Below are 19,869 nucleotides of genomic sequence, written 5' to 3'. Positions count from 1 at the left end.
CCATCGCTTCTCCCCTGTGGCGTGAGCGCGATCACCGTCTGCTTGCACTGCAGCGCAGGCGCAGTGAACATGCAGATGCCAGGGAGGGAGGGAGCCGTAGCCGGGATCATGCTGTGGCAGGACACGCACGACGCATGCGCGAGAAGAGCGCGGTCACGGCTACAGGGAAAAATGTCCATCAATATGCGGAGGAGCAGCATAGGGGCGGGCTTATCCGACGGTTGAGTCAAGGAGGCCGCTGCCCCCGTGACTTCAGCACGACTTCAAAAAGGTGACAAACACAGTATTATAAGTCGATTTTATGAGACAGCACAACGCAGAAAGAAGATATGAATACATCTTTGGGCACACTATGAGAGATACTTTAAGGTACTGTGATTAGTGTAAATTGTATTTTCCAGGTGACAGGTTCCCTTTAATAACAACCAATTAAAAAGCGTTATTTACTCCAAAATGATACCAAAGAAAACTACAAGTCGTACTGCAAAAAAAATAAAAATCAAGCCAGGAAACTCCATGGAAAGAAAAATAAAAGCTATGGGTCTTGGGAAGCGGCAATGCAAAAAGATTTTCTTCCTTTAAAAACAAAAAGTAGTAAAACAGAAAAAAAAACTATGTATTTGGTATCGCTGTAATCATACTGACCAAGAGAATAAAAGATATTGTTATTTATACCGAAAAATGAACGCCGTAAAATTTATAACGTAAGAACTCAGTGGCAGTATTGCCGTTTTTCTACATCTTTCGCCCATAAAGAGTTAATAAAAGTTAGTCAGAAAATGATGAGTACTCCAAAATTGCGCCATTAAAACTATACCTTGTACTGCAAAAAACAAGTTATTGTGGGGGATTAGCTCTTCTCCGGGGGTCATTCACACAAGTATCTTTGCCAGACACCAAGTTTAAGGTCCAAACATCGCTTTTATTTGGCACCTCAGCAAAACAAGGATAATACAAAACAAACACCTGCCCGGCTGGGCACTAACTAAACATATGGTGGAATCCCTGACCCACCTATAGAGTGCTGTTCAGACACAGCGACATGTCCGGCTTTCTCAGCCAAGCGTATACCAGCCCCCCAGGCTGTAACACGGTCAGTCTAGGCTATGTCCCAGCCTCGTGGTTTCTCAGCCTAGCCCGGATTCTGTTTGCAACCACGCCCCCGACTGACAGTCTGGGATGGGCTTGTACTCCCCAGTAATGATCCCAGTTGATTACACCTGGGGATCCCTCATGTTAGCTAAAACCTGCACTGGAATGGGAGGGGTGGATTGGCAGCTCCCTCTACCAACCTAGCTCCCAAACCAATTAAAATCCAGCCCTTAAATACTAAACAAAATAGCTCCAGCAACTATGCCTTTCTGAAGCCAGCACCACTCTGGAACTTTACTTATCTCACCCAGTTGAGGACCCTGCGTGAGATATACCCCCTCTTCCGGGATCATTATTCACTTTAGAGTTCACATCACCACACTATATAGATCGAAAAATAAAAAATAGCTCTTGGAAGGCGACGATGAAAAAAAGGTAGAAAAAAGCTTGGTCAGCAAGACCCAAAACAGGCTGGTAACTAAGGGGTTAATAGATTATCAATGTTCATTCAGTCAAGTCCTGACTTTTTTGTTTGTTTGTCCAATATACCATTTACTGCACTGGCACCTAATGCCATAAATGAAATTTTTGGTGGCACGTGTGGCAAAGCAATTTAATGGGATCTTGAAGCCTCGTCTTGGATGTGCAGCAAGTCCCTATGGGAGCCAGTGTAGACAATGAGAGTGGTAGTGGCTCTGATGTGATGTTGTAGTGCTCTACCTCAAGTTGTTGCTCCCTGGGGTCAGTGCAGTCAAGGAGGGTCTCCCTGGATTCCCTCCGGCCACTCCTTGTAGTTGTGGACTCCTTGTCTGATGGTAGCTCGAGGTGTCCTTGATGTTAATGTCCAAGTGAGTGCAAGGCAGTGCGCTCAGGTGAGGCAGTAGCCAGCGTGTGGTGTTAGGAGAGTCAATAACCAAGACAGATTAAACTTAACCAAAGTCTCTCTTTACAGTGCACCAAGCATGAGTCAAGTGAGTGGATGGAAGTTATGGCCCTCAGGTTACTCTGGGATATCCCTGGGATATCCAGCTAACAAAAGCAATTTATCACAATGTCCGCAATTCACAATTTCTCTAATATGACTGGCAAAAATCATACCTGAAGAGTGCAGGTATCTTTACCCTATTTTCCCTCCACTGCAGCAAGGCTTGTAATGGTTGACGCTGATCACCTTGCTGACTCATACCGTAGCTTTAACATTCTCCTTTATCTTCTCCCTCTCTCACTACAAAAGTGGCTGGGGTCACACGGGGAACTGCTAGGCCACCTGCACACGTTGCGGAATACGTGTGGTTTTTAAGTGCAGATTTCCATACGGAAAAACTGCAGCATATTACATTATTATTATCTCATGTACACTTTGCAGATATTTTACACGTGGAAATTGAGCTGCCACGCAGATTCAAAAATAAACAGCATGTCAATTACGTTTGCAGTGTTAGCAGCGGATTTGATGCTTTTCAATGGAAAGGTGAGATCTGTGGCAAAAATGCATGAAAATCAGCAATTAGGCATTTCAGGTTTTGGTGGGGAAATCCTGCATAAATCAGCATGGAAATGCTGGACTTAGTCTCCGGACATTTCTAGCTGAATGACTGCGGACAGGAGTGCATGCAGTGTGCTCCCTCTCCCAAAGACCTGTGCTCATTGCTGCCTACCTCTAGACTTTGCGATCTTCTTCTGAAGCCAGGTGGAAGGGCCAGCCCTCACCCTGGGCTTCAGAGGGCTGCTACCCTATATCAACTTGCGCTATACTTGCTCAAGCACACAGGGCTGTTGCCCTATTTACGCTATACCTGACCTACGGGCTCTTATGCCCTACACCAAGCTGTCTACCCTCGGTGCGGCTCATCCAGTACTCTGAAGATGGCCTTTGGGCTGAAAATGTTCAGTTATAACTTCATTTTACTGGATACTCGCCTAATAAATTAGCACAGCACGTAAAAGCAACCTAGTGGAATACAGGAGTCTTTTTTTCTTGTATTTCTGTTTTAGTCTCTAATTAATGCATTACCTAGTGTTCTTCCCCTACAATATGTAACATATCTATGTTCATATTTAGGTTAAGAATTAACTTTTATTTCTATCATTTAAAATAAAATGAGACAATGGAGTAAAGGGAACTCCTGCGCTATTTTAGGGATGGAGGATAAGGTCTAAGTAGATAGAACTGGGCCTGGTGGAGTTCCTGTGTAGGGGGCGTATTAAATGTAAAGGGGAGGAGCCTACTCAGGCTGCTAACTCTCCCTACGTGCTTGCCCTACTTGACCTAGTCTAGTCAGTGTGAATGCCTCAATGGCTGTAGTCGGGGGCACTCGTCTTTAAAAGGACGACCCCCAGCTCAGGAACCTCGGGCCTGTACTGTAGATCCCTATGCTCTTTGTGCTGTCTTCACTATTGCATAGTCTGTTCATTTGTGTGCCTTCAGCACCATCTAGTGACCTTTATCTGTAAGTGCATCTTTTGCCTTGTTAAGTTATGCATATTCATTAGGTCACCTGACTTCCTGCTCACAGTGCTTTCTGGGAAAGAGACAGGCTTCTGCTTCCTTTTCTCCTCACCTCATGGAAGGAGCAGCTACACATTGTGTGTCTCTTACTAAAGCATCGTCGGTAAGGGATTAATGTTTTTGTGTAAGTTTTGTGTACACTGTATTGTATATTCAGTTCTTGTATGTTCATTTTCTTATAGTTTACCTTATCTACTGCCGGTTAATAAAACCACAGATTACAGAAAGAAGTCTCATCTTATGAACTAGTAGAATGGTGATATCTGCCTGTTGAACTGCATATAGACCCCGGGGGTACATGTTGTGAGAACAGGACAGTAAACGACGACTTCTAGCGAGAGAGACGCACCTGACTACACAGAAGTCTGTTACGGTCCACGCAATATCTGCAAACGGACACCACAGCGACTTCTATACAGTCCAGTGCTGCAAGGGGATAGCAGCTTCAAGCAATGTAGACACATTTGATTGCATACTGTGACCGCTCTCTAAGTACAGCGACCGACATTCCACAACACAGTAGTCTCCACGCAGTTAAGTGTCTTCACCAACACCATGTCGCGTAGCACAGTATCAAGCTACAAGACAAGATCAAGGAAGGATGGTTCCACTTAGTAGTCTTCCGTTAGCAATGCGGCTGCCATTGCCCGCGCAAAAGCAGAAGCCGCGAAGGTCAAAGCAGCCTTTGCTGAAAAAGAAATGAAGATGAAAGAAGAAAGGGCAGAGAAAGCAAAGCAACAGGTCCTCTTAGATGCGAAGCTAGAGAAACTCGCCGTAGAGAAAGAAACGGCAGCCGCCATAGCTGAAGCAGAGTTCTTGGAAGCAATGGAATACAAGAAAACCGGAAGTCACCGCAGTGTGCTTAGCCAAGAACTCGGCCAGCAAGATCCTGTACAACGCACTTCAGAGTACGTCCGTCAACACTCTAGACCAAACAGCAATGCTGATCCATTCCCAGGAACCGAAGACGTCACCTATGCCATAGAAGAATCATACCGTCCAAAAGAAAGAGTCACGCTCGGAACCCAGTCCTACAAACAAGAGAGCCCAGAGCCACGTGACAAAACTCCAGCTAACTTCCCTGCACACCGAGGAAGCCAGCTTCCAGTCCAGCCTGCAGAGCCACCTTATCCCACAAGACGGTATGATATGGGCTGGCCTAAGTCAGAGACTCCATACAGGTATGATCGCCCACCACACTCTCACTGTGACTTTCCACCTCCAACCAACCTTAGTAGTAACCAGAGCACAATAGACTTTGCCAGGTTCTTTACTAAACGTGAGCTAGTTACAAAGGGACTGGCGAAGTTCAGTGATCGCCCTGAAAACTATAGAGCATGGCGGGCCTCCTTTTATAACATTACAAAAGACTTGGGTCTGTCACACAGTGAGGAGATAGACTTCCTTGTAGATCGGCTTGGAAAAGACTCTGTAGAACATGCCAAGAGAATCAGGGATATTAATATAAACTACCCAGAGATTGGCCTAAAAATGATCTGGGATAGACTTGATGAATGTTATGGTTCTGCAGAGGTCATAGAGGATGCGTTGTTTAAAAGAATTGACAAATTCCCTAAAATATCTAGCAAAGGGTTCCAGAAACTTAGGGATTTAAGTGACCTACTGATGGAATTACAGGTTGCCAAAGCTGAAGGGGATTTACCGGGGCTTGCTTTCCTCGACACTGCCAGAGGTGTCATACCGATTGTATTAAAGCTTCCCCACAACCTGCAGGAGAAATGGGTCTCCCACGGGTCAAGGTACAAACATATCCACAATGTGCCATTCCCTCCCTTCAGTGTGTTTGTTGACTTTGTAAGGCTAGAGGCCAATATTCGTAATGACCCTAGCTTTGATCTATCACAGTCTTGTGCCACTCCCTATGACCACAGACCACACAAAGGATCAGTGGCAGTGCACAAAACTAACATTTCACCTGCAGATTCTTACAGGCATTACAGCTCCGCCAGCCACGAAACAGTCAAAGATCCTGGTAAGCAGTGCCCTCTACATAAGAAGCCACACCCTCTTCTGAAGTGCAGAGCCTTTAGAGAAATGTCCATAGGAGATCGCAAAGCCTTCCTCAAGGAGAACCGCATTTGCTACAAGTGCTGCTCATCAACATCACATATTGCCAAAGACTGTCAGGTTAGTGTAAAATGCACAGAATGCAACAACTCAGATCACAACACGACCCTACATCCTGGGCCTTTGCCATGGACCTCATCACAGAGTAACAGTGCCAGAGAGCATGGCGGGGAGGAAAGTAACTCTGAAGCTAACCCACCAGCAGTTACTTCACAATGCACTGAAGTCTGTAAAGGACTCATAAGCGGCAGGTCCTGCTCAAAAATCTGCCTAACAAAAGTATACCCAAAGGGCTGCAGAGACAAAGCCATCAATGTTTATGCTATCCTAGATGTAGGGTTGTTGCGGGTATCGAAATTTCGATACCCAATCGATACTTTTGTCCCGGTATCGATACGATACCGGGATTTCCGTTTTTTCGATACTGGGCTGCGCTTCTGCGCAGTCTAGTATCTCTGAACATGAGCGCGCTGCTATCGGCGCGCTCATGTTCTCTCTCAGCAGCACGGGGAGAAGGAAGCTGTCCTCCCTCCCCCTGTGCTGCTGCCGCTGCCACCAATGAGAAGAGAGGGGCGGAGGAGGGGCGGCAATGAGAAGAGAGGGGCGGAGGAGGGGCGGCAATGAGAAGAGAGGGGGTGGAGGAGGGGCGGCAATGAGAAGAGAGGGGCGGAGGAGGGGCGGGCGCACTGCGCCACCAATGATAGGATTACTATCGGAGCGATGGGAGGAGACATCAGCTTCACTAGTGGGCGTTCCTTTTCCCTGCGCTGCGATTGGACAGCGCTACAGCCAGGGAGAAGGAACGCCCACTAGTGAAGCTGATGTCTCCTCCCATCGCTCCGATAGTAATCAGCAGCATGTGGAGCAGGAGAGGAGACAGTAATGGGGCACTGCGGGCGAACGGAGCGGCGCCCAGGACTAAATGGTGAGTGCTGAGACATCGCTGGGCGCCGCTCTGTGTGGCCTAATAGTGAAAGTCTGGACTCATATACAGTAGTCAGTCTTTAACACATACAGGAGGCGGGTGCCGGCAGCAGAATCGCATTGCCGGCACCCTGCCCCTGACAGGGAGCTGCGATCAGCGGCAGTTAACTGCCGCTGATCTGCTAGTACCCGCCTCCTGTATAAAGGGGTAAAATCATTGGTGGGGCAGTGTGCCTCCCCCCCCTCAATCCCCCCATCCCATTAAAATCATTGGTGGCACAGTGCGCCGGCCCCTCTCAACCCTCCAGTATTAAAATCATTGGTGGCAGTGGCCACAGGGACCTCTCCACTCCCCCTCATTGGTGGTGCAGTGGCAGCTTCTGATCGGAGCCCCAGCTGTGTAAGCCTGGGGCTCCGATCGGTTACCATGGCAGCCAGGACGCTACAGAAGCCCTGGTTGCCATGGTAACATCCCTGATGCTGTGTGCACAAAGCACAGAGCAGCAGGGACAGTGTGGAGTCCTATTCACCCTGATAGAGATCTATCAGGGTGAATAGGAAAAGGGATGAAAGATCCCAGGTTCTAGCCCCTAAGGGGGGAAATAGTTATTAAATAAAAAGTGAAAAAAAAAAAAACACTAAAATATGAAGTATAAATCACCCCCCTTTTCCCAATTTCACATATAAAATATATAAATAAACATATTACATCGCCACGTCAGAAAAGTCCAAACTATTAAAATATAAAAAAAAAATCTAGGTGGTGAATGCCGGAACAGAAAAAAAAAAAAAAAAAATGCGCGATTCGCCATTTTTAAAAATGAGGAATGCACGTGGCTTTTTTTGTTTATTTTTTTCGCGTGGTATCGAATGGTATCGAGTATCGCAATACTTTTTCATGGTATCGAAACCGAATCAAAAATTTGGTATCGCAACAACTCTACCTAGATGACCAAAGTAATGCGTCCCTAGCCAAATCTACTTTCTTTGACATTTTCAACATCAAAGACCTAACACTCCTTATTCTCTAAAGACTTGTGCGGGTACTGTAGAAACAGCGGGGAGGAGATCTAGTGGCTACCTAATTGAATCCATAGATGGTAAAACGTGTCTTTCCTTACCAACTATTACTAAATGTAACCAAATTCCTGATAATAAACACGAGATCCCTACACCAGAGGTAGCCATACATCACCCCCATTTACAGCGTATAGCCCATCTCTTACCAAAACTCGATCCTAACGCTCAGATAATCCTACTCCTAGGGAGAGATATCTTACAAGTTCATAAAACTAGAGAACAGCTTAATGGCCCACATCATGCTCCTTATGCCCAAAGGCATGACCTAGGATGGGTCATAGTAGGAGATGTCTGCTTAGGAAGCATACACAAACCAAACTCCATTAATAGCATGCTCACAAGCACATTGGATAATGGACGTCCCTCTATTTTCCATCCATGTAAAAACAACTTCCTCATAAAGGAACTGCCACATAGTACTCAACTACCTTGTTCTTTCATAGACTCTGTAGACCACGGCATAGCTTGTGACAGTGACGAAGACCACTTAGGTTGCTCAGTGTTCCAAAGGACTAAGGAGGACAATCAGGTAGCAATGTCCCACGAAGACAGATTGTTTTTAGAAACCATGCAAAAGGAAATCAGTAAGGATGAAACAAATAGTTGGGTCGCACCCCTTACAGAAAGAAGTCTCATCTTATTAACTAGTAGAATGGTGATATCTGCCTGTTGAACTGCATATAGACCCCGGGGGTACATGTTGTGAGAACAGGACACTTATACCTCCCTATTATAGATGTCCAGTGTCATCCTCCGACGCGTTTCGCCAGGTAGGAACTTGGCTCTTCAGGGAGAAAGGATGTCCAGGCGCTGGAAGCAGTGGCTATGCACCTGATTCGATCATGCAGCAGTGGCGATTTGATAGTGCTGCCCCCTGAGGGGTTAATTGTGCGTATCATAGCCCCCTGTAAGAGATCAGGTGCTGCCAGGCAGCAGGAGCCAGACCCCCCTCCCTCCCCAGTTTTAAATTCATTGGTGGCCAGTGCGGCCCCCCTCCCTCCCTCCCCAGTATTATATTCATTGGTGGCCAGTGCGGCCCCCCTCCCGACCTCCCCAGTATTATATTCATTGGTGGCCAGTGCGCCCCCCCTCCCTCCCTCCCCAGTATTATATTCATTGGTGGCCAGTGCGGCCTCCCCTCTCTCCCCCCCCCTAATTAAAAACACCCCCCCCCCATCATTGGTGGCAGCGGAGAGTTCTGATCGGAGTCCCAGTTTAATCGCTGGGGCTCAGATCGGATACCATGGCAGCCAAGACGCTACTGCAGTCCTGGCTGCCATGGTTACTTAGCAATTTTAGAAGCATTATACTTACCTGCGCTGTCTGTGTCCGGCCTGGCGCTCCTCCTACTGGTAAGTGAAAGGACTGTGCGGCGCATTGCTTATAGCACAGACCTGTCACTTACCAGTAAGAGGAGCGCCCGGCCGGTCACAGACATCGCAGGTAAGTATAATGCTTCTAAAATTGCTAAGTAACCATGGCAGCCAGGACTGCAGTAGCGTCTTGGCTGCCATGGTAACCGATCGGAGCCCCAGCGATTAAACTGGGACTCCAATCGGAACTCTCCACTGCCACCAATGATGGGGGGGTGTTTTTAATTAGGGGGGGGGGGGGGGAGAGAGGGCCACCAATAAATATAATACTGGGGAGGGAGGGGGGCCGCACTGGCCACCAATGAATTTAAAACTGGGGAGGGAGGGGGGTCTGGCCCCTGCTGCCTGGCAGCACCTGATCTCTTACAGGGGGCTATGATACGCACAATTAACCCCTCAAGTGCGGCACCTGAGGGGTTAATTGTGCGGATCACAGCCCCCTGTAAGAGATCGGGTGCTGCCAGGAAGCAGGGGGCAGTTATGTTCACAGTTCTTAGAATATACTAACTTGAAGCGTCCCTATCACTATGGGAACGCCTCTGTGTTAGAATATACTGTCGGATCTGAGTTTTCATGATGTGAAATCTCAGATCTGAAAAAGCTTTTATGCAGACGGATATGCGGATCCGTCTGTGCGAAAGTAGCCTACGGATCACAGACGCGGATCACGATCTTGTGTGCCTCCGTGTTTTTTCACGGACCCATTGACTTGAATGGGTCTGCGATCGGTTGTCCGTCAAAAAAATAGGACAGGTCATATTTTTTTGACGGACAGCAAACACGGATCACGGACGCGGATGATAAACGGTGCATTTTCCGAGTTTTCATCACGGAAAACGGAACAACGGACACGGATGCACACAACGGTCGTGTGCATGAGGCCTGAGGCCTAACATAGACCATACAAAATTATCAGATCCACAGCTACTTCTAAATCATTGACCAGATAAACAAAGTTCAACCCCTGTGAAGTAAAAGTTACTAATTAAATAGTAATCATGCAGGATCCTTCATCTAGAGGTGATGAGGAATTGAAGGTCATGAAACCTGATAAAAATGTAATAAATAACCTAGTACATCATTGACATACAAAAGATGTAATGAATAGTTTAGTCCAGTATTAACCTACAAAAGGTGTACCAAATAGTCTACAGTATATAATTAACATTCAAAAGCTGTATATTTGTATTTTGGTATATAATGACTGTTAGAAGAAACCAGATGAAATAAGTAGTCCATTTAGCTGAACAGCCTGATCCAATGTATAATTAATCATCGTTATTGATTCAGTTATACTGTTTTACAGTAGTTGACTACAGCATCTGCTTATTTTGTCCTACTAAATAGCTACTGTGTTTTCTCTTGTATAAGACACACTTTTTTCACACCAAAGGTTGAGGGAAAATGGCCTTATGACTGGTTAACCAGAGAAGACATACTTGTAATGCTTTCCAGCCAGTGGTCAGCGGCAGGGGAAATATTCAAATTTGCGATATTTCTCAAATATTTTGTAGAATATTCATCAGATATTTGCAAATTCGCTATTATTTTCTTGATTGAGAAAATCGGCAATGTAATATTCCTGTAAAGCGCGTACAATACAGGTGTGGGTCACTTTTGCTACATTTTCCAAGCTGCTAGAAGTTTGAGACTGGAGAAAATGGTTGGCACGGCAGAGCATTAAATATGGCTTTATATGCAGATAGAGTGCTCAAATATATTCGCGATTGCGCTAATTGCCAATTAATGATGCGCATATTTTGGCGCAATACGTGAAACTTCACATTTTAGCAGGCCTGAGTAGATATTACTGATTGGTGCACTATGTATTGTTGTGACATCACAGCACTATGTATGTAGCATGTATGTATGGACAGCAGAACCTATCAGCTACACTATATCACTATCTAACCTACACTGACTATCTCCCACTAACTATCTGTAATAGCATATATATAAGCTAACTAACTAACTATTAGGGATCGATCGATATTGATTTTTTAGGGCCGATACCGATAATTTGTGAACTTTCAGGCCGATAGCCGATAATTTATACCGATATTCTGTGAAATTTCATTTTTGAAAAAAAATAAAAAATTCCTACACAAATTTGCTGAAAATGAATATTTTTATTGTTAATGTGTATTTTATTTTTTTTGGTAAATCTTTCTTTTTTATTTATACTTAATATTTTGGTGTTTTTTTTTTGACTAACTTTTAGCCCCCTTAGGGACCCTTAGGACCCTTGTCCTATTCACCCTGATAGATCTCTGTCAGGGTGAATAGGATCTCACACTGTCCCTGCTGCTCTGTGCTTTGTGCACACAGCAGCATGGAGCTTACCATGGCAGGCAGCCAGCCAGGGCTTCAATAGCGTTCTGGCTGCCATGGTAACTGATCGGAGCCCCAGGCTAACACTGCTGGGGCTCCGATCAGAGGAGGAGAGGAGAGGGGACCCTGTGGCCACTGCCACCAATGATTAAAACTGGGGGGGCTCGGGTGGGGGGGGCGCACTGCGCCACCAATGAACATAAATCTCTCATTTATTCATATACAGGAGGCAGGAGCTGGCTGCAGAATCACATAGCCGGCTCCCGACCTCTATGAGCGGTAGCTGCGAACCTGAGGGGGTTAACTACCGCGGATCGCAGCTACCGCTCATAGAGGTCGGGAGCAGGCTATGTGATTCTGCAGCCAGCTCCCGCCTCCTGTTCAATTTGAATGAATGATTAAGTTAACATCATTGGTGGCGCAGTGGCCACAGCCCCTCCTCTTCCCATCTGTCTTTTCATTGGCGGCAGCGGCAGCAGCATCACAGGGGGGAGGGAGACACTGCTTCCTTCTCCCCTGTGCTGCTGAGGGAACACGGAGAGCGCCGAGAGCAGCGCGATCTGTGTTCCCCATACGTTATCGGAATATCGGCAAAATAGATGCCGATACCGATAACTGTCAAAATCCTGAATATCGGCCGATAATATCGGTAAAACCGATAATCGGTCGATCCCGACTAACTATCTAATGTAATGACACAGGAAAGCACAGAGCACAGCAATGACACTGCTGTCTCTCTCAGAACGCCATAAAACTACAGAAAATGGCTGCTGGGGAGGTTCTTATATAGTAAGGGGTAGGCAACTTTCCTATTGGTTGCTAGGGATGTTGCTAAGCTCAGACAAAGACACTGCAGCCTTCTCATTGGCCCACAAGCAAGAAGCAGGGAGGGATCATGGGTTCAGATCAAAAAAAAAAAAATCTAGAATATTCGAAAATACGAATATATATCACTATATTCTAAATATTCACAAATTCTCAAAGTGCCAATATTTGCGAATAATATTCACTATTCGAATATTCGTGCTCAACACTAGTGGTCACATCACTGTTATGCCCTGCCACCAATGGGTTGTGTGAGTGGTCCATTTGGACCAAGCTTTTTTATAATTATCATTGATCCCTTGGTTTAGTATCAATACTAATGGATCAGAATATATGCTATGTACATCGGCTCCTGTATCGACTATTATATGTTATTGATTATTGATGGTAATTGACACATAATTGTTTGGACCCAGGACTTTAATGGGCTTATCAGTACACCATTCTCTGCATTGTTTCTATCATTTATGGTTTTTCTGAAAACGCATCAAAATATTTAGGGTTAACTAGGAATACACAGGGATAGGTTCCTGTGCAGGGAGCATCCACCATCAGGCTGTTTCCCTGTGTTGAGGTATAGTCAGACTTAATCCTAGGGAGATTTCCCTCCCCAACTCCTGACACTATTGGCATTCCCTGTGTTTCATGATAACTGCTATTTATAATATTTTCATATTTTGTATATCTGGAATATTCTAATGAGTTGGTTTGCATTATTTCCCTTTATTTTTGGGGACTCCTTTTTCCAATAAGAATAATGAAAAGTTATGTTTTAGAGTCAATGCTCTTTGTGCACTGGTCCATGCTAGTATAGAGACTGATGGACCATCCAATATCTTCCCGCTTGTCAGGCTGACTGCAAAGCATTGTGAATAAGCCTGCCAGCCAGGCATCACCCATGGTCAAGTGATCCTCCATCTTCATCTTCCCTACCCAGTTTCCCTTGCTAATGTACTGAATTTTAAAAGTAAATTGGTGGGGCTATTTTACGCAATTCCTCTGAAGTGAATCACCAAAAGTTCAGATTTGATTAGAAGATTTATTTTTTTTGACAAATCAAAAACGAAGTAGAACCTACAGAGAAAAGGTATAATTGAGAGATTTGAGTCTCTTGTGTTTTGGACCCACTCCTGGTTTTAGCTTTCAAGTACTGCTGAAAAATACTGGTTGTGTGAAAGTGACCTAAAAAGAATGAACAATTCCTCAATACTTCTATTCACTTTATGACTGAGAGAAAAGTTGGTCATGAATGTGATGTCTCATCCCAGCGTATGACAACTATATTCGTCCTTAGCAAGCAAAAAGAAACACGTTAATGCAAATCATCACTGCTCAGGCTAGTTCTGTGAGCGCCCTCTAGTGTTACTAATCAAGGTACTTTAGACTAAATTACATACGGTAGCTAGATACAGTACATTTAGCCTATTCTCACACTCTTTTTATAAACCCATTAGTCATTCGGAGTTCACATATATATTTTAATGCTACATAGATTGGCAGACACTTCAGAAAGGTTGTCTAATGTATACAGTATTCCCTTCTGTGGGACACACACAATATTCATGCAGCAGGTACAGCAGATTGACAGTTGATTATGGGTTTCCTTTTTTGAGGAATACAGTGCACAGACCAGCAGGGAAATTTACAGGCTGAAATTCAGCAGGATTGGCACATAAGCCTCCAAAAGTGTGTAGAATTGGAGACAGAACTGCAGACTTCAAAATAATTGTCAGTGAGAAATCCTATCAAATTGTGACATCTACTGAACTGCACTCACATGACAGACAGATAAATCATTAAGCAAAAAATTAATGTCGCCTTGGCAGAATTCCCAGAATGTTACTACAGCAACTACTGTCAGGAGTCAATCAAGTGCTCACAAAAGCAGGGCTATTGTCAAATAACCGGCAAGTCATATTTAGAGAAGCACTAAGACTTTCCTCAGAAGAATTCCCTTACTTTCATCTTGGCCACCTACTGTGTTAGAATTACAACTGTCCTAAGCAACATGGCCAGCTGATACCCATGCATAATGTATCCACATAGCAAACACTTGTCATAGACATAAGTGTCCACACAATGCGGCTGCTATGGACAATGGACAATCCATGCAATGAATTTAACATTCCTTCAAAATGAAGATTTGTTGCATCTTCTTCCTATAGATAGTACCTATTACATGGTCAACAGTAGGACAATCTAATGACAGCACAGCAATTCTACTGGTTTGTTAGTTTTCAAGTAGATGCTCAATCTGAATTGTTTTAGGTTATCCTGGTCAACCATGGCATTTCCATGAGACTTCTCCCAGCCAGGTGTTCCATACTGTATGTTGGAGAGTACTGAAGAAGTATATAAATGAAGGGGCAAGTAGGCTAATACTCAGCAGTGTGTTCAGTATATAAATGAAGGGACAAGTAGACTAATACTCAGCAGTGTGTTCAGTATATAAATGAAGGGACAAGTAGACTAATACTCAGTAGTGTGTTCAGTATATAAATGAAGGGACAAGTAGGCTAATACTCACCAGTGTGCTCAGTATATAAATGAAGGGACAAGTAGGCTAATACTCACCAGTGTGTTCAGTATATAAATGAAGGGACAACTAGGCTAATACTCATCAGTGTGTTCAGTATATAAATGAAGGGACAAGTAGGCTAATACTCAGCAGTGTGTTCAGTATATAAATGAAGGGACAAGTAGACTAATACTCAGCAGTGTGTTCAGTATATAAATGAAGGGACAAGTAGACTAATACTCACCAGTGTGTTCAGTATATAAATGAAGGGACAAGTAGACTAATACTCAGCAGTGTGTTCAGTATATAAATGAAGGGACAAGTAGGCTAATACTCACCAGTGTGTTCAGTATGTAAATGAAGGGACAAGTAGGCTAATACTCACCAGCGTGTTCAGTATATAAATGAAGGGACAAGTAGACTAATAGTCACCAGCGTGTTCAGTATATAAATGAAGGGACAAGTAGACTAATACTCAGCAGTGTGTTCAGTATATAAATGAAGGGACAAGTAGACTAATACTCAACAGTGTGTTCAGTATATAAATGAAGGGACAAGTAGACTAATACTCAGCAGTGTGTTCAGTATATAAATGAAGGGACAAGTAGACTAATACTCACCAGTGTGTTCAGTATATAAATGAAGGGACAAGTAGACTAATACTCACCAGTGTGTTCAGTATATAAATGAAGGGACAAGTAGACTAATACTCAGCAGTGTGTTCAGTATATAAATAAAGGACAACTAGGCTAATACTCACCAGCGTGTTCAGTATATAAATGAAGGGACGAGTAGACTAATACTCAGCAGCGTGTTCAGTATATAAATGAAGGGACAAGAAGGCTAATACTCACCAGCGTGTTCAGTATATAAATGAAGGGACAAGTAGACTAATACTCAGCAGTGTGTTCAGTATATAAATAAAGGACAACTAGGCTAATACTCACCAGTGTGTTCAGTATATAAATGAAGGGACAAGTAGGCTAATACTCACCAGCGTGTTCAGTATATAAATGAAGGGACAAGTAGACTAATACTCAGCAGCGTGTTCAGTATATAAATGAAGGGACAAGTAGACTAATACTCACCAGTGTGTTCAGTAAAAGCCAGTATGTCAGTGTGCAGAGCCAGGGGTAAGGGCTGAGGGCTTCCCCCTCCATGTACAGGTGCTTTCTGGCAGGTTTCACAGCAGCATCATGTGAAAGACAAGACAGCATTATTCAGTTAGAAAGGAACATAGAATAAGAAGAAGAACTAGACATGAGACTGACCTGACATGAAGCAAGTGCAAGCAGCAGAGAACACAGGAGACCTCTTCTAGCCATATCTCCTCAGGGAGCAGCCTTCTTATCAATGCATTACAGGTAGCAGTGGTAGGGTTGAATAGCAGAAGCCATAGAAGCCGGCAGTATTCCTGGCACAGTGTGAGGGCTCCAGCAATGTATGAAGCATGCCCGGGAATTCCTGCCTCTCACGCTCTCAGATCCCCATGTGTTTCCCTGCTCTTCCTTTACTAATAGTGGCCGGCAGACAGGCAGCGCCCCCCGACCAATCCCGGCCGACCCCACTGTTAACCCCTTGTGCTCTGCCCAGAAGACGATTCCCACACAGTACACCGGATACAGCCCAGCGCAGACCTATGCACTAGGTCAGAAATCATTCATTCTGTAATGCTGATATATCCAGTCCACCCATGAATGGTTTAATAGATGCACTTTGCTGCACACTGTTTGATAAGTACCTCAGTTTATTCTCCACCAGCAGACTGGAGTACACTGCTGACTTTTTTTGCAGTTTTTTAAAAAAGCCACAATAATAAATTGCGCTCAAAATTTTTAGTTATATGCCCATATAACATCTGGCTTCCCCTTAGAGAATACGAACTGCTAACCATGGTGCAAACTGAAAAACGAAAGAAATATACAGCAAACAATACATTTGTTGCAAAAGACTACTCCACTGACAAAACATTGAGGGAGATTTATCAAAACTGGTGTAAAGTCATTGATCGGCAAAAACGCTTCCGTCACGATAATACAGCCGTCCGCATCTATTCTGAACGGATCCGGTTGTATTTTCTCTAAAATTGCCATAACGGATCCGTCTCTAAAACCATTGTAAGTCAATGGGGAACGGATCAGTTTTATATATTTTTTTGTGCCAAAGAAAACGGATCCGTCACCATTGACTTACAGTTGTGTTCAAAATAATAGCAGTGTGTTTAAAAAAGTGAATAAAGCTCCAAATCCTTCTAATAGCTTTTATTTCCATACACAGAAATGCATGGGGAACACTACACATTCTATTCCAAATCAAAACATGAAGAAAAATATATCAAATTTGTGTTGTTCCTCTAAAAAAAAAATAAAGAAAAGGGAATATTAGACTGTTCAAAAAAAATAGCAGTGTTTCTTTTCTTCTTTACAAACTGAAACATTTACTATATAAACTGAAAAATGTTTGAAGATTTTGCTTTCCTTTGAATCACTTATCTAATATTTAGTTGTTTAACCACCTCAGTCAGCCCCCAGTGCTTAAACACCCTGAAAGACCAGGCCACTTTTTACACTTCTGACCTACACTACTTTCACCGTTTATTGCTCGGTCATGCAACTTACCACCCAAATGAATTTTACCTCCTTTTCTTCTCACTAATAGAGCTTTCATTTGGTGGTATTTCATTGCTGCTGACATTTTTACTTTTTTTGTTATTAATCGAAATTTAACGATTTTTTTGCAAAAAAATGACATTTTTCACTTTCAGTTGTAAAATTTTGCAAAAAAAACTACATCCATATATAAATTTTGCTCTAAATTTATTGTTCTACATGTCTTTGAAAAAAAAAAAATGTTTGGGTAAAAAAAAAATGGTTTGGGTAAACGCTATAGTGTTTACAAACTATGGTACAAAAATGTGAATTTCCGCTTTTTGAAGCAGCTCTGACTTTCTGAGCACCTGTCATGTTTCCTGAGGTTCTACAATGGCCAGACAGTACAAACACCCCACAAATGACCCCATTTCGGAAAGTACACACCCTAAGGTATTCGCTGATGGGCATAGTGAGTTCATAGAACTTTTTATTTTTTGTCACAAGTTAGCGGAAAATGATGATTTTTTTTTTTTCTTACAAAGTCTCATATTCCACTAGTGACAAAAAATAAAAAGTTCTATGAACTCACTATGCCCATCAGCGAATACCTTGGGGTCTCTTCTTTCCAAAATGGGGTCACTTGTGGGGTAGTTATACTGCCCTGGCATTCTAGGGGCCCAAATGTGTGGTAAGTAGGTAAATGACCTGTGAAATCCGAAAGGTGCTCTTTGGAATATGGGCCCCTTTGCCCACCTAGGCTGCAAAAAAGTGTCACACATCTGGTATCTCTGTATTCAGGAGAAGTTGAGGAATGTGTTTTGGGGTGTCTTTTTACATATACCCATGCTGGGTGAGATAAATATCTTGGTCAAATGCCAACTTTGTATAAAAAAATGGGAAAAGTTGTCTTTTGCCAAGATATCTCTCTCACCCAGCATGGGTATATGTAAAATGACACCCCAAAACACATTCCCCAACTTCTACTGAATACGGAGATACCAGATGTGTGACACTTTTTTGCAGCCTAGGTGGGCAAAGGGGCCCATATTCCAAAGAGCACCTTTCGGATTTCACTCGTCATTTTTTACAGAATTTGATTTCAAACTCCTTACCACATATTTGGGCCCCTAGAATGCCAGGGCAGTATAACTACCCCACAAGTGACCCCATTTTGGAAAGAAGAGACCCCAAGGTATTCGCTGATGGGCATGGCGAGTTCTTGGAAGTTTTTATTTTTTGTCACAAGTTAGTGGAATATGAGACTTTGTATGAAAAAAAAAAAAAATCATAATTTTCCACTAACTTGTGACAAAAAATAAAAAATTCTAGGAACTCGCCATGCCCCTCACGGAATACCTTGGGGTGTCTTCTTTCCAAAATAGGGTCACTTGTGGGGTAGTTATACTGCCCTGGCATTTTCCAGGGGCCCTAATGTGTGGTAAGTAGGTAAATGACCTGTGAAATCCGAAAGGTGCTCTTTGGAATGTGGGCCCCTTTGCCCACCTAGGCTGCAAAAAAGTGTCACACATCTGGTATCGCCGTACTCGGGAGAAGTTGGGGAATGTGTTTTGTGGTGTCATTTTACATATACCCATGCTGGGTGAGAGAAATATCTTGGCAAAAGACAACTTTTCCCATTTTTTTATACAAAGTTGGCATTTGACCAAGATATTTATCTCACCCAGCATGGGTATATGTAAAATGACACCCCAAAACACATTCACCAACTTCTACTGAATACGGAGATACCACATGTGTGACACTTTTTTGCAGCCTAGGTGGGCAAAGGGGCCCAAATTCCTTTTAGGAGGGCATTTTTAGACATTTGGATACCAGACTTCTTCTCACGCTTTGGGGCCCCTAAAATGCCAGGGCAGTATAAATACCCCACATGTGACCCCATTTTGGAAAGAAGACACCCCAAGGTATTCAATGAGGGGCATGGCGAGTTCATAGAAAAAAAAAATTTTGGCACAAGTTAGCGGAAATTGATTTTTTAAATTTTTTTCTCACAAAGTCTCCCTTTCCGCTAACTTGGGACAAAAATTTCAATCTTTCATGGACTCAATATGCCCCTCAGCGAATACATTGGGGTGTCTTCTTTCCAAAATGGTGTTATTTGTGGGGTGTTTGTACTGCCCTGGCATTTGAGGGTCTCCGCAATCATTACATGTATGCCCAGCATTAGGAGTTTCTGCTATTCTCCTTATATTGAGCATACAGGTAATGAGATTTTTTTTTTCCGTTCAGCCTCTGGGCTGAAAGAAAAAAATGAACGGCACAGATTTCTTCATTCGCATCGATCAATGTGGATGAAAAAATCTCTGCCAAAAAAAGAAAAAGGAGGGGAAAGGCGTCTGCCAGGACATAGGAGCTCCGCCCAACATCCATACCCACTTAGCTCGTATGCCCTGGCAAACCAGATTTCTCCATTCACATCAATCGATGTGGATGAATAAATCATTGCCGGGATTTATTTTTTTTATATATACAAAGTGTTTGCCAAAGTATATGAACACCGCCACCTCCTCAGCTCAT

At 43.6% G+C, this 19,869-nt stretch overlaps 1 protein-coding gene across 1 annotated transcript in view; it reads right to left on the bottom strand.

Annotated features, from left to right (window-relative positions):
- The window catches only part of ADAMTS16 (ADAM metallopeptidase with thrombospondin type 1 motif 16), a 508,970-nt gene extending 492,768 nt beyond the window's left edge, over positions 1 to 16,202 (bottom strand). Inside the window, exons 1-2 of the mRNA XM_040433225.1 lie at positions 16,012 to 16,202; positions 15,829 to 15,913 (exon numbers count right to left, since the gene is read on the bottom strand). Coding sequence (XP_040289159.1) covers positions 15,829 to 15,913; positions 16,012 to 16,065 — 139 coding nt within the window. The 5' untranslated portion in view covers positions 16,066 to 16,202. The remainder of the gene's footprint in view (positions 1 to 15,828; positions 15,914 to 16,011) is intronic.
- Between the last annotated feature and the right edge of the window lie 3,667 nt (positions 16,203 to 19,869).

Source organism: Bufo bufo, chromosome 5 (assembly GCF_905171765.1).
Source record: "Bufo bufo chromosome 5, aBufBuf1.1, whole genome shotgun sequence".
NCBI classification, from domain to species: domain Eukaryota; kingdom Metazoa; phylum Chordata; class Amphibia; order Anura; family Bufonidae; genus Bufo; species Bufo bufo.
This window is presented reverse-complemented; position numbering and strand designations above follow the sequence as displayed.